General features: G+C 43.5%; 2 protein-coding genes across 2 annotated transcripts; both read right to left on the bottom strand.

The window, feature by feature from the left end:
* Positions 1-125: 125 nt before the first annotated feature.
* Positions 126-1,545, bottom strand: LOC141837978 (uncharacterized). The gene has a single exon (XM_074725353.1). It carries the CDS (start codon positions 1,361-1,363, stop codon positions 287-289), a length of 1,077 nt encoding a protein of 358 aa, XP_074581454.1. The 5' UTR covers positions 1,364-1,545; the 3' UTR covers positions 126-286.
* Positions 1,546-9,136: 7,591 nt separating this feature from the next.
* Positions 9,137-11,833, bottom strand: LOC141839801 (putative transcription factor GLK1). Its single transcript, XM_074727630.1, has 5 exons — positions 11,134-11,833; positions 10,682-10,822; positions 9,946-10,389; positions 9,721-9,846; positions 9,137-9,603 (listed from the first exon to the last, which is right to left on the bottom strand). The coding sequence occupies exons 1-5, from the start codon at positions 11,599-11,601 to the stop codon at positions 9,454-9,456; spliced, it is 1,329 nt and encodes a 442-aa protein (XP_074583731.1). The 5' UTR covers positions 11,602-11,833; the 3' UTR covers positions 9,137-9,453.
* Between the last annotated feature and the right edge of the window lie 1,152 nt (positions 11,834-12,985).

Raw genomic sequence — 12,985 nt, 5'->3', positions numbered from 1 at the left:
ACTGAAAATCTCGATGAGTAAACTGAAATGCCAAGCATCACATTCAACGACCAGGAAACTGATATACCAATTATCACATTCAATATCGAAGAAATTTGAGTAGTAAATCTGGAATCCACACAACAAAAAAAAGAACACAGAGTCTTTCAATCATCTGATCGATTCTTGATTGCAGTTGCACAGGTTGATATGAAGCAGTTCTACAAGATTATGATCCTACTATAGCATTTGGCGACGAGGACTATACACAGCGGTGGCAGGAACCGTACCTTCTTGCTCCTCTCACTCATTCCAGTGTGGGATTGCCGCTGCTCCCGGCCGAGCACTCCTCGCCGCCGTCGTCAACTTCCGGCGGAGGCGCCTCTATTGGGTTGCCGCTGTCGCTGTTGTTGTTCTTGTTGTTGTGAGCATCGTCGTTGTTGTTACCGCTCAGCTCTCTCTCTAGGAGGCCGCCGTGACTAGGCTCGAGCAACTGCAGCCGCCGCCTCAACTCGCCCATCTCCCTCTCCACCAGGAAAAGCCTCTCCTTTAACGTCAGGTTCTCCTCCTCCAGCCTCGCGATGCGGGCGTCCTGGTCGTCCACCCTGCTCTCCAACAGGTCCGCCGCCGCCGACTCCAGGCCGTGCTGTTCCCGTGGGTAGACCATCTCGAACCGGCTCACGTCGTGGTCCAGCCGCCGTTCCACTTCCAGGTGCTCCTCCACGTCGCTCTCGCTCGACCCCTCCTCGTCCACCAGGTCATCTTCTCCGCCGCCGTCCGGACGGATCTCGTAGCCGCCGCTCGGCGATCGGAGACGGATCCGCCCTTTCATGGAGCCGTAGCCGTCGACGCCCCACTCCTCCTTGACCATGTCAGTCAGGACCTCGCGAGTGGGGGAGAGCTTGGGGGTCGGGAGGACCGCGGGCGTGACGGGGTACGGGGAGGCCTGCGACGCGATTCCGCCGGACTTCTTGGCGCGGATGATGAAGGAGGTTGTGTTGCGGGGAGCGAAGGGGGCGGAGCGCGAAAATTTCTTCTTTTGGTAGAACCTGCGAGCCTTGACGCGGTTCTGGAACTGGAGCTCGTTGAGGGTCGGAGGTTTGTAGCTGGAGACGCGTCCACCGGCGGGTCCACCGCCAAGCGATGGCAGTCCACCACCCATGGGGACCGCTCCGCCTCCACCGCTGCCGCCCGTCGCCATCTTGCGTTTGTCGGCGTCTTTCTTAGACATCCAGTTCATCCGGCTAGGCATGGCTCCTCCGGGTGCGGCGAAGGGTGGAGGAAGTCTGCCGGGATTCGAGAACCCCATCGGATCCTCCACCGGCGGTGGCGGGGGAGGCCAAATCCCGAAGCTTCGGTTCAACGCCTGCGACGGGTCGTTCATCGATTCCCCGGCGACGAATCCAAGAACCTTAAAATCGATCGCCGCAAGTACGACGTTGCGATCGGCCACTAAATCGAACACCTAGAACAGTCCAAAGATTAACGATCGGGAAAACGCCCAAATTTTACGCAGTTCGTGATCGCAACCCTAACCCTAGATTTCGAGATCGAAATCGTGAGAAAAGGGGGAGACGACAATAGAACATCACGATGAAGACGATGGAACTTTACGGGATCAGTACATCAGATGAACGGTCTCGATTCATACGGCAGAAGACGAACGGATCCGATGAGCGTTTAAATGGAAGCGACGGTCCGAAATTTCGGATTTTTTTCCGTTGATATTCATATTAAATGAATTAAAATGACAATTAACAACAGAAAGTGTATACAAAATCAATATAGAAAATATAGATTAAGATAATACGAAAAAATATATAATGTTTAGGGGAGCAATAAAAGTAATGATGACCCCTTTATAATTATTTAAAATATGAAATATAAATTTACATCTGTTATTATTATTGAAATGAACAATATAAAAGACATAGCTTGATAGAATGGTTCGCTGGAGGAAAGAAAGGGGTTAAAAATGCATATGAGGAGAATAAGGAATGTGTACTATGTCACCAACAAGAGGAGTCCAATGATCACTTATTCTTTGAGTGCCCCATCACTAGGGCTCTTTGTGACGAAGTAAAGCAATGGTTAGAAATTCAACATGATTTTTCAACGTTAAATAAGCTATTTCAAATTTTTAGACAACATTATAAAAATATCAACCACAAGATGAAGGATCTATATCTTGGCATCTCAAGCATGACTTATGTGCTTTGGGAGGCTCGTAACAAGTCTCGCTATGAGGGGAAGGCACCAACCGAGGAGATGATGTTTCGGAAGATTCAAATACACGTGTTCCGATTTTTATGATTTTATTGAATACGTTACTTGTTGGGTGTTGATGTCTTGAAGAGTTCAGTATTGAAAATATGTAAGTGATTGAATGTGTCACATTAGGCGACATGTGTTTAAATGATGTGTTTTGTTGTTGTAGCGCATAGGAGAACTTATCTCAAATGTAGAGGTCCAAGTTTCAAGATAGTGTCGGAAATATTTCTATTCTGAATTGATTGAAATATTACAAGCCATAGGTCCCTATTTATACATGAGTATAGGGACTTATTCTAGACGATTTATTCTAAACAGAATATTTAATACGATTTATTCTAAACAGAATATTTAATAGAATATTTAATATATATAATATTCTAACACCCCCCCCCCCTCAAACTCAAGGTGGTAGAGTAGAGATCAGCTTGAGTTTGCTCATGGATCACTTCGCGAGCAGAAAGGAGCAGTATGGCAGAGGTTGCTTCACCTCTGGTTTCTCCGCGCGGCGGCGGCCTCTGGTAGGGCAGAAAGCGCGTGAATCGCGGGCGGGGCAGAAAGGGTCACTTGCGGCCGTCTCCGGCAGCCGGCGAACAAGATCCCACGGAATCGCGCAGCGGGGCAGAAAGCGCGTGAATCGCGCGGCGGCGGCCTCTGGTAGGGCAGAAAGCGCGTGAATCGCGCGGCGGCGGCGGCGGCCGTCTCCGGCAGCCGGCGAACAAGATCCCACGGAATCGCGCGGCGGGGCAGAAAGCGCGTGAATCGCGCGGCGGCGGCCTGGCGGGGAAAGCGCGTGAATCGCGCGGCGGGGCAAAAAGGGTCACTTGCGGCCGTCTCCGGCAGCCGGCGAACAAGATCCCACGGAATCGCGCGGCGGGGCAGAAAGCGCGTGAATCGCGCGGCGGCGGCCTCTGGTAGGGCAGAAAGCGCGTGAATCGCGCGGCGGGGCAGAAAGGGTCACTTGCGGCCGTCTCCGGCAGCCGGCGAACAAGATCCCACGGAATCGCGCGGCGGGGCAGAAAGCGCGTGAATCGCGCGGCGGCGACCTCTGGTAGGGCAGAAAGCGCGTGAATCGCGCGGCGGGGCAGAAAGGGTCACTTGCGGCCGTCTCCGGCAGCCGGCGAACAAGATCCCACGGAATCGCGCGGCGGGGCAGAAAGCGCGTGAATCGCGCGGCGGCGGCCTCTGGTAGGGCAGAAAGCGCGTGAATCGCGCGGCGGGGCAAAAAGGGTCACTTGCGGCCGTCTCCGGCAGCCGGCGAACAAGATCCCACGGAATCGCGCGGCGGGGCAGAAAGCGCGTGAATCGCGCGGCGGCGGCCTCTGGTAGGGCAGAAAGCGCGTGAATCGCGCGGCGGGGCAGAAAGGGTCACTTGCGGCCGTCTCCGGCAGCCGGCGAACAAGATCCCACGGAATCGCGCGGCGGGGCAGAAAGTGCGTGAATCGCGGCAGAAAGCGCGTGAATCGCGCGGCGGGGCAAAAAGGGTCACTTGCGGTCGTCTCCGGCAGCCGGCGAACAAGATCCCACGGAATCGCTGAATCGCGCGGCGGGGCAGAAAGGGTCACTTGCGGCCGTCTCCGGCAGCCGGCGAACAAGATCCCACGGAATCCTGGCGACTTTGGCAAGGATGAAAAGGGGGGCAAGGCCACTGGCGTGGAACAGAGCGACGTGGGACAGAACGGCGGTCGTCTGCCTTCACGTCCACTGGCATGGTTTGCTAGAAGAACCAATGGACAACAAAACGTTGCATGCATGGCTTGCTAAAAGCAAGAAGACGTTGCATGCTTTTTCTCCCATTGTTTGATTAATTCCGTTTGGAAAACGGAAGCAATTTCCAATTGCGTGTAATTGAATTCCATGCAACAAAAGCCTCATGCAATCACCGCCGCCGGCCCTAGGCACGAAGAGGAGGAGTGGTGTTGGCGGCAACAAAAGAAGGAGAGATTCCTTGGTGCCGCCCGCTCTAGGGGAGGAGAGATCCAAGGGCCGGCGGCAGCGAACAGGAAGTCGACGCGGAAAGGAAAATAGGCAGCGGCGCTAAAAAACCCTAGGCTCTGATACCATGTCGGAAATATTTCTATTCTGAATTGATTGAAATATTACAAGCCATAGGTCCCTATTTATACATGAGTATAGGGACTTATTCTAGACGATTTATTCTAAACAGAATATTTAATACGATTTATTCTAAACAGAATATTTAATAGAATATTTAATATATATAATATTCTAACAATCAATACAATTTTGTAAAAAATCGAAATGTCATCAATCGATGAAAGTCGAAATTGACTTTAAAATCAAAATCTACGTTTCGCGTAGATAGATTTAGACTATTAATTTATTCAAAATTGATTAACGGTGAATGAAAAATTAATTATTTAAAATCGGCCTAGAATAACATTGATTGTTAATTAATGTTATACATGGGGAATAGTCTTATATCAGAGAATTTCGATGGTCTTCCCTTCCTTATTAATATTGTTGTATTAATAGAGTTAACATAAAAAGTCTATGTGCTCTCTTCTCACGGGTGAGCAGGTGCTCACATTTGTAAGTCTGCCACAGGCGCACGCGCGCAATGGGCACTTTGTTGGTGCACTTCGCGTCGTCGCGAGGAGTATTGAGGAGCTTAAATTTATGCTTCAGAGGACGTGGCTACGTGGCACTTGGGTGACGTGTCAGGCTCGCATGTGACGTGGCAATGCCTACGTGGTATCCCTGTGGGCAAGGAGAGATGATTGGACTGCTGACTGGGCGAACGGATGACAACCGTTTATCAAAAAGGTGTGATGGATCGCATGTGATATGATCTAGAGCATTGGATCGCGAAGAGTCACGATCTGACCGCTGGTGATGATACTTGATCTGAAATGTCAAATCAAATGGATCTTTGGATTTAAATCTGACGGTTGATGACAAAAGGGAGATCCGAGGGTCACAACCCTCCAGATCTGATGGATGAGATTAAGAGGACTATGTGAAGGGTTACAAACCTCCAGATCAATCTTATCCAAAGGTCACAACCACTCATCAAAGGGTATTCAACCTTTTCCCTTTATATAAATAGATCATTCCAGATGCTGAAAAGAACATCGAATTCATCGATTCTACTCATCCTTTGCGCATTCATCTCATCTTGTGCATTCGGAGTCCAAAAAAACCTACGAGAAGATTCCCTGGTCTCAAAATTTGAAGTGTTACAATTCTGACACGTCGTCATTGTATCTTGAGAACGAATTGTTGCTATCCGTAAGCACCTGTAGCGGAGCAATATCGTTTACGAAGATAGTATTAAGCACTAATCTCGACGATCCATATCAGTTTGCATCCTCTCTGACATCTATCGGAACCAACAATGAGTAACTTGTTACGGATATATTCCTGATCATGTACCATCTCTAGGTATCTAATCCAACTGAGCCAAGTTCTCGGATGGAACTTCCCTAGCTAGCTGGTCATTTTTCCGGACGGATATTCTCTAGCGTATATCATATTTAAAAAAATACTTTACCTTATAAAGTATATATTTTAATATAACAGTGTTGTTGGGGGTAAAGAATTTATTTATTTTATGATAATTTATCAAAGGACGTACTTAAAATTGTGGAACTCCCAAAGAGCACAGAAATATTCTTCCCACCTTTACATCATAAATTATTAATTTTATTTATTTAAATTAAATTAAATTGAACTAAACCGAATCAAATAAAAAAATAAAAATGTAATTATTTTATCAAAAAAATTTAGTAAAAGATAATTGATGATCATCAATTTTTTTTAAAAAAAATACATCATTAAATTCATGATGTTCTAAATTTATTCATATTTTTAAAATTTTAATAATAAAATTAAAAATATAAAAGAAGATTAATATAAATAAATAAAATTAAAGGAACTTTATAAAAAGTAAAAAAAAATATGTTTATTATCTTTTTATCTTTTTAATAGCTAATTAAAAGAGAAAATAATTAAAATAATTAAAAATAATTAAAAATTAAAAATAAAAAATTACTTCAGTAAAGTTTTGGTTAAAGTATCACCACTTTGGGTGTTGATTTCATTAAAAAAATCATCATTTTGATGTTAATTTCATCAAAACATTACCACCTTAATGCTAATTTCTTAAATGCATTACCACCTTAGTACTAATTTCATAAAGACATCATCATAAAGACATCATCACCTTAGTGTTAATTTCATGAAAACATCACCATTTATATGAATTTTTGAAAATAAACGGTACACGACTAGGAAGACTATGAATCTAAGATTTTAGGGCACAATGAGATTGAGGAGCTTTGTAGAAAATTATAAGACTTAAATTGAGTCCTATCAGAGCTGTCTAAGGCTATCAATGGATTTGCTCGAAACTCATTGATAGACCTAAAGGATTTGAAATTCTAAAACTTAGATATGGAGTGGAAGAGAAGAGTGTGGAGAATGTAGATATGATATGCAATCATAGTTTTGAATCTCCTACATGAAGTCATGGTTTGTGTCAATTGACACCCCAACTTTTTTTTTGAAAATAGATTGTACACGACAAAGAAGACCTTGAATCTAAGCCTTTAAGGAACGATGAGGTCAAGGAGCATTGCAAAAATCTACTACACTTAGATTAAGTCCCATCGATTGGCTAAGACCATCAATGAATTTTGTTCAAAACTCAATGATGGTCATAAAAGATTTAGAATTTTAAAACCTAACATGGAGTGAAAGAGGAGAGTGTAGAGAAGGTAGATATGATGTGCAACTCTAGTTCTGGGACTTCTATATGAAGTTATGAGTCTGTGTCAATTGACATGTCGATTGAATTTTTGAAAACAAATTATGCATAATAACGAAGACCTTGAATCTAAGACTTTAGGATACGGTGAGACTAAGAAGCACTACTATGACTTGAATTGGGTCCTATCATAGCTGGTTAAGGTCATTAATAAGTTTTAGTTGGAACTCATTGATGGATCTAGAAGATTTGAAATTCTGAAACATAAACATGGAGTAGAAGAGGGGAGGAGCATAGATGGTGTGTAATTCTAGTTCTGAGCCTCCTACATGAAGTTATGGCTACTGGTTTCAAAGGATTGAGGTCATAGTGGTGTTGTTTTATAAAGATCAACACCATTATATTGGAGAAATTATATCCCATCAGTGTTGATTTTGAAGGATTAGGATCATTATGGTGTTGTTTTATAAATATCAACACTACCATATTGAAGAAATCATAACACAATGGTGCTGATTTTGAAGGATTAAGATCATTGTGGTGTTGATTTTTAAAAATCAATACCAATGTATTGGACAAATCACAACATGGTGGTGTTGATTTTGAAAGATCAATATCATTGTATTGTGATTTCTTCAACACGAAGGTGTTGATCTTTCAAAATCAGCACAACTGTGTTGTGATTTATCCAACATAATTGTACTGATCTTTCAAAATCAACATCACTACGTTGTGATTTGTCCAATTCATTAGTGTTGATTTTTGAAAATCAATACCACAGTGTTGTGATTTCTCTAACATGATGGTGTTGATATTTATAAAATAGCACCACAATGGTTCTGATCTTTCGAAATTAGCACCACAATATTGTAATTTCTCCAATACGATAGTGCTGATATTTATAAAACAACGCCACAATGGTCATGATCCTTCAAAATCAACACCACTATGTTATAATTTCTTCGACACAATAATGTTGATCTTTATAAAACAACACCATTATGGTCTCGATCATTCAAAACTAGCAACCATAACTTCATGTACAAGGCTTAGAACCAGGGTCATATGTCATCTATATCTTCTCTACACTCCTATCTTTCACTTCATATTAAGGTTTCAGAATTCTAAATCCTCTAAGTCTATCAATGAATTTAGATCAAAACTTATTGATGGCCTTAGTCAGCTTTGATGGGATCCAATCCAAGTCCTGTAAGTTTCTGCACTACTCCTTAATCTCACAATGCCCTAAAAGTTTCATATTTAAGGCCTTCCTTACTGTGCACCGTCTATTTTCAAAAATTCAGTTGTCGTGCTAATTAACATGGACCATAGCTTTATATAAGAGACTCAAAAACTAAGGTTGCACATCATATCTATGTTCTCTAGACTCTCCTCTTCCACTCCATGTCAAGTTTTAGAATTCCAAATCCTCTTAATGATCTTAGCTAGCTTTGATGGGATATAATCCAAGTCTTGTAGTTTCTATAATGCTTCTCAGTCTCGTTGTACTCTAAAGTCTCAAATTCAAGGCCTTCTTAGCCATGCACAATCTAGTTTAAAATTCAGTCCATGTGTTAATTGACACAGACTCACAACTTTATATAGGAGACTCAAAATTAAGATTGCACATCATATCTACTTTTTTTACACTCTCCTCTTCCAATCCACGTTTTAAATTCAGAATTCTAAATCCTCTAGGTCCATCAATGAGTTTTGGATAAAATTCATTGATGACCTTAGACAACTCTGATGAGACTCATTCTAAGTCTTGTAGGTTTCTATAGAGCTCCTCAATGTTATTGTGTCCTAAAATCTCATATTCAAGGCCTTCTTAGTCGTGCACGGTCTATTTTTAAAAATTTATATAGGTGATAATGCTTTGAAGAATTCAGCAAAATCAACACCAAGATGATAATATTTTGACGAAATCAATACTAAAATAGTGATGTTTTAATAATACCAAGATGATAGAATGAGTTCTATTTTCATACAAGATATTTTATATGTCTATGGTGTTCAAATTATTCATGATGTTAGATTGTTTGTTAAAATTCGTATGTAAATTTTTTTACCGAATTAGTTAATCAATTTCAAGTGTTGGATATTAAAATTATAAAAAAAAACACTAAAGGTAAAATATGACAACATTTCCCAAAATGATGGAATGGTACGCGTATATACATGGTTAAGCTAGCCGTCCTCAAACGTTACAAAAGCATTACTCCATCACTCGACAGAAGGATTATTTAATAGGTATACCATCAGAGAAAAAGAGTAGCTAGCTATAGCTAGTAGCTATGAAAAGTTCATGTCGACGAGTTTTGAAACTGTTCTCTCCCTCACGCACGAGCACTGACGACGAAGAAAATGAATCACCACCTAGCCCGTCATCGTCATGCATGCACGTATATATATATATAAACTATATATATACATGTACATATGCACATATAGATGATCATACATCCGACGAATCAGGCACGAGAAGGTGGAACTTTTGAGACTCCGTGCTTCTGCAGCTCTACTAGCACACTGTCCACTGCAGGGGCCTTCAACCCAAGCGGCAACGGCAGCCATGGCTTTGCTAACACATCTCCAATAGCTGCATCTATGCTTTCGACCGACTGAATTAAACAATCACACGTACGCACACACAGACACAAGAAGAACATTAATTAATATCGATCAATGATTGTGCATACACAACAAATTAAACTGAAAGAAAGAGAAAGAAGACTCACAGGATGGACATCAAGCTGTAGTTCTGAGTTGGAAAGCTTGCTCAGAACAGGAAGAGGTGGGGGAGGAATGGCGCTGTAGATTGGATGGTGAGGAACAATTCCTGGCACCGCGGCCCCAGCGAATCTCTGCGTGGAGGTGAGTTTAGAATAGAATAGATCGTCGCATGCAATTTATGTATGAAATAGTAATTAATTAATTCTGTGAAGTAGATGAATCTGAATTACCGCCGCCGGCGATGGTTGAGGAAAGCAAGGCGTTCCCTGGGTCATGGCCTGTGGAACTATTCCCTGTACTCTTGGGTAGTGGTGGTGCCAATAGGAGGGATCCACAGGCGGCTGAGCAGCCGCCCAGGGTTGCGTCGGCGCCGGAGACCGCGGGGCGAGGTGCCGGAGCCACACGTGGGGAGCGGGAATCGGCGGGCCTTCGCCGACCGTGGGGTGGCCCCAGACATGGAGCGGGCGAAAGGGCTGGACTTGCGTCGGCGGCGGGGGCGGATGCCGAGGAGGGAATCCGATCGTCGGAGCCAGCCACGGGTTGATGTCTGGCCTCTTCGCCACGGCGGCGGCGCTGGCGCCGCCGCCTCCGCAGGCGTAGATCTGCCGCCGCTGGCTCCAGCTCGCTGCCTCCGCCTCTCGCGCCAGCAAATGCTTCCGGTGCGATCGGTATTTCTGCACCCATCAATTAATAAATGCCGATGAGGTTTGCATGCATTAATGAAATCATCTAATTTCCATTTCGAAATTGATTGATGTTCGTAGTTCGATCTGACAAAAATAGGGATGGCGACAAAACAATAAATGGAAGTGCGAAATCTACAGTACTTTCTTAGGTTTGCGCCGTTCAATTCTTTGCAATTAGCAGAAAAGAAAAGGGACATATCATTTGGGCGAATCCAGATTGGGGAAGAAAAGAGGAAACAGTAAAAGGAAAAAAAATCGAGGGAGAAACTAATTAAGATACTTGAAGGTGGCTCGCGATGTTGTGGCGAGTGAGGCAGTCGATCCCCATGAGTTCTAAAATTCTCGAGGGCACGGCCTTGTCGATCCCCAGCTGCTCCACCGCCTGAACGAACCTCCGGTGAAGCTCCGGCGTCCAGTCCACCTGCCATAAAAGTAGATATGGTAAGAATCAGAGTCCAATATACTGACCGAGATGGGATTCCTTCGTTTTGTTTAAGTACAATCAGATCGATCTGTTTTCTAAAAGATCGTCTCTTTTTTAATTTAGGGTTCTTCGCTTTCTGAGTGGATGCATTTAAAAGGTGGAAAATTTATGATCTATTTTGTTCTTTTGTAGTTTGAAAGGAAATATTTGTTTAAGCAAAATCTAAATCGTCTCTCTTGGTTCAGAAGATGCACCCGTGAAGAGAGAGAGAGAGAGGGAGCTTTAGGGTGGATGAGACAAGGGATTACCTTCGCTTTGCGCTTCCCCTGCGACTGCGAACTCTTGGCCACCGGCGATTGCTTACGGCTCTTGTTGCTCTCTTCTGTCAGCGCCAGCGCGGCCGCCGCTTCCTCCTTTCCCACAGCGCTCACCACCTCCTCGCCCCGCGTCGCTTCTTCCTTATCCCCCTCCCCGGCCTCCGCCTCCACCTCCACCACTAGGCCTTCTGCCGCCGCGTCGGCTGCCCAGGCCGCCGCGCTCGTCGCCGAATCCTCGCCCTCCGCGCTCCCCACCGAGAACTCCGCGAAAATATCAGCCGGATCCAGCTCGAGGTCCGGCAGCACGTCCCCGTCGACGTCGATCCCCATGAAGAGGTCCCCAAAGCTGACGTCGTCAAGGAACGCCTCGTCCCCGAACGTATCGTCCCCGCCGATGGAGAAGCTCCCCAGAGCTCCTTCCTCGCCATTGGACCCTCGCAGCGGTTCCACCGCAAGCATATCCACCCTCAAACAGGTACGCACGCCAGGTGTTTGCGCTTTTTCCCAGCAGAAAATCAAACCTCACTAGTTTCCGCACTAATTCTCAGCAGAAATCTAAAAACAAACTCAATTCGGTGCGCATGAACAATCTCCTGCGTTGCAGAGGGAGAGAGAACAAGAAGAAATTGTGAACGAAACAAGGGATTAAAATTTAAGTAGGTCATTCTCTCACTCAGCCAGTTTGGATTATAGCGAAGAGGGTTGCATGGCCACCACAAGTTAACACAGATTATTTCTCTCGGTGAGCCTTCCTTTGGCTTGGACACGTCACTCTCTCGATTCAATTTGCAACTCTAGTGGACGAGCAAAATTGAATGTTTTAGAAATTGAAAGTTCCAAGCGAGGAGAGCTGAGCCAAAGGGGAGGGGTCAAAGAAGGCGTTGGCTGCATGCATCTCGCACAGTCACCGTCCGGTCTCTACTGGTTCAAGAAAAAACGAGGGCTGGCGCAGAACTGGATATTGTTTATATTGATTACTCTCTCTTTCCTCTGTCTATAATTTTTTGTACGGTGGCCCATTTTTGTATATATATATATGACATAAATTTGAGAAAATAAGAATTTATCTATGTAATTTAATAAATTGGGAAAACTGAGACTTATCCCTTCAAGTTGGTCAATTACCCAACTAGTTACTGAAAAGTAATACACAGTGACAGTCTTTATGATAAAGACATGGATGTTATCAGAACAGTACCTCGTTTGGTGGGTGATATATATTTATGGTTGGCCAAAATTCAAAGGACATCTTCAGTACTTCAAACTGTTCTTAAATTATTTCTATAAATAATAAGAAACACACTATTTCTGAATGGAACTTCGAACTACCATGAACTTAGAAAACAGAATTAAGTAGAAGAATACTAGTTTAAAAATCTTGAGTGTTGCTTTGATAATTTTAAAATTACAGGGGCATTTAAAAATTTCCTTTTAATAGGCCGATCGGATAAATAATTGATAAGGTATAATTAGAAGGTCACCTCCAAAATCTAGCAAAGTATCCAAATCGTGCCCTGTTTTCTTTACAACCTTGCAATGCAACAGGGACCACGTTCTTTCTGGTATAGAAATTTTTTTAAATTTTTTATATTCCGTTTCCTGTCAATTTATGATTTTCCCCACCATATTAAAAATATGAAAAATTGTTACTTGGAGGAGGACCACCGCAAAGCCTATTGACCTCCAATTATATATATTCAATTTTTATAAGGTCATTTTCGATAATGACCATACATACTTATAACCGTGAGCACAAATAATAATAATAATAATAATGAGAGTATTTTTTTTTATGAAAAATATTTTTGTGGATAATTAACACTAAAAAGTAAATTATATAACT

Source organism: Curcuma longa, chromosome 11 (assembly GCF_044706935.1).
Source record: "Curcuma longa cultivar G26 ecotype Majalengka, Jawa Barat chromosome 11, ITB_CL_G26_1.1, whole genome shotgun sequence".
Classification (NCBI taxonomy): Eukaryota; Viridiplantae; Streptophyta; class Magnoliopsida; order Zingiberales; family Zingiberaceae; genus Curcuma; species Curcuma longa.
Note: the sequence above shows the minus strand (reverse complement) of the source record. Positions and strands in the feature narration are given on the sequence as shown.

Coding starts and splice junctions, on each gene's coding strand:
- LOC141837978 (XM_074725353.1), bottom strand. CDS start 1,363: ATGAACGACCCGTCGCAGGCGTTGAACCGAAGCTTCGGGATTTGGCCT.
- LOC141839801 (XM_074727630.1), bottom strand. CDS start 11,601: ATGCTTGCGGTGGAACCGCTGCGAGGGTCCAATGGCGAGGAAGGAGCT. Junction 10,390..10,681: donor ACATCGCGAGCCACCTTCAA/GTATCTTAATTA, acceptor TGATGGGTGCAG/AAATACCGATCGCACCGGAA. Junction 9,604..9,720: donor TACAGCTTGATGTCCATCCT/GTGAGTCTTCTT, acceptor TGTTTAATTCAG/TCGGTCGAAAGCATAGATGC.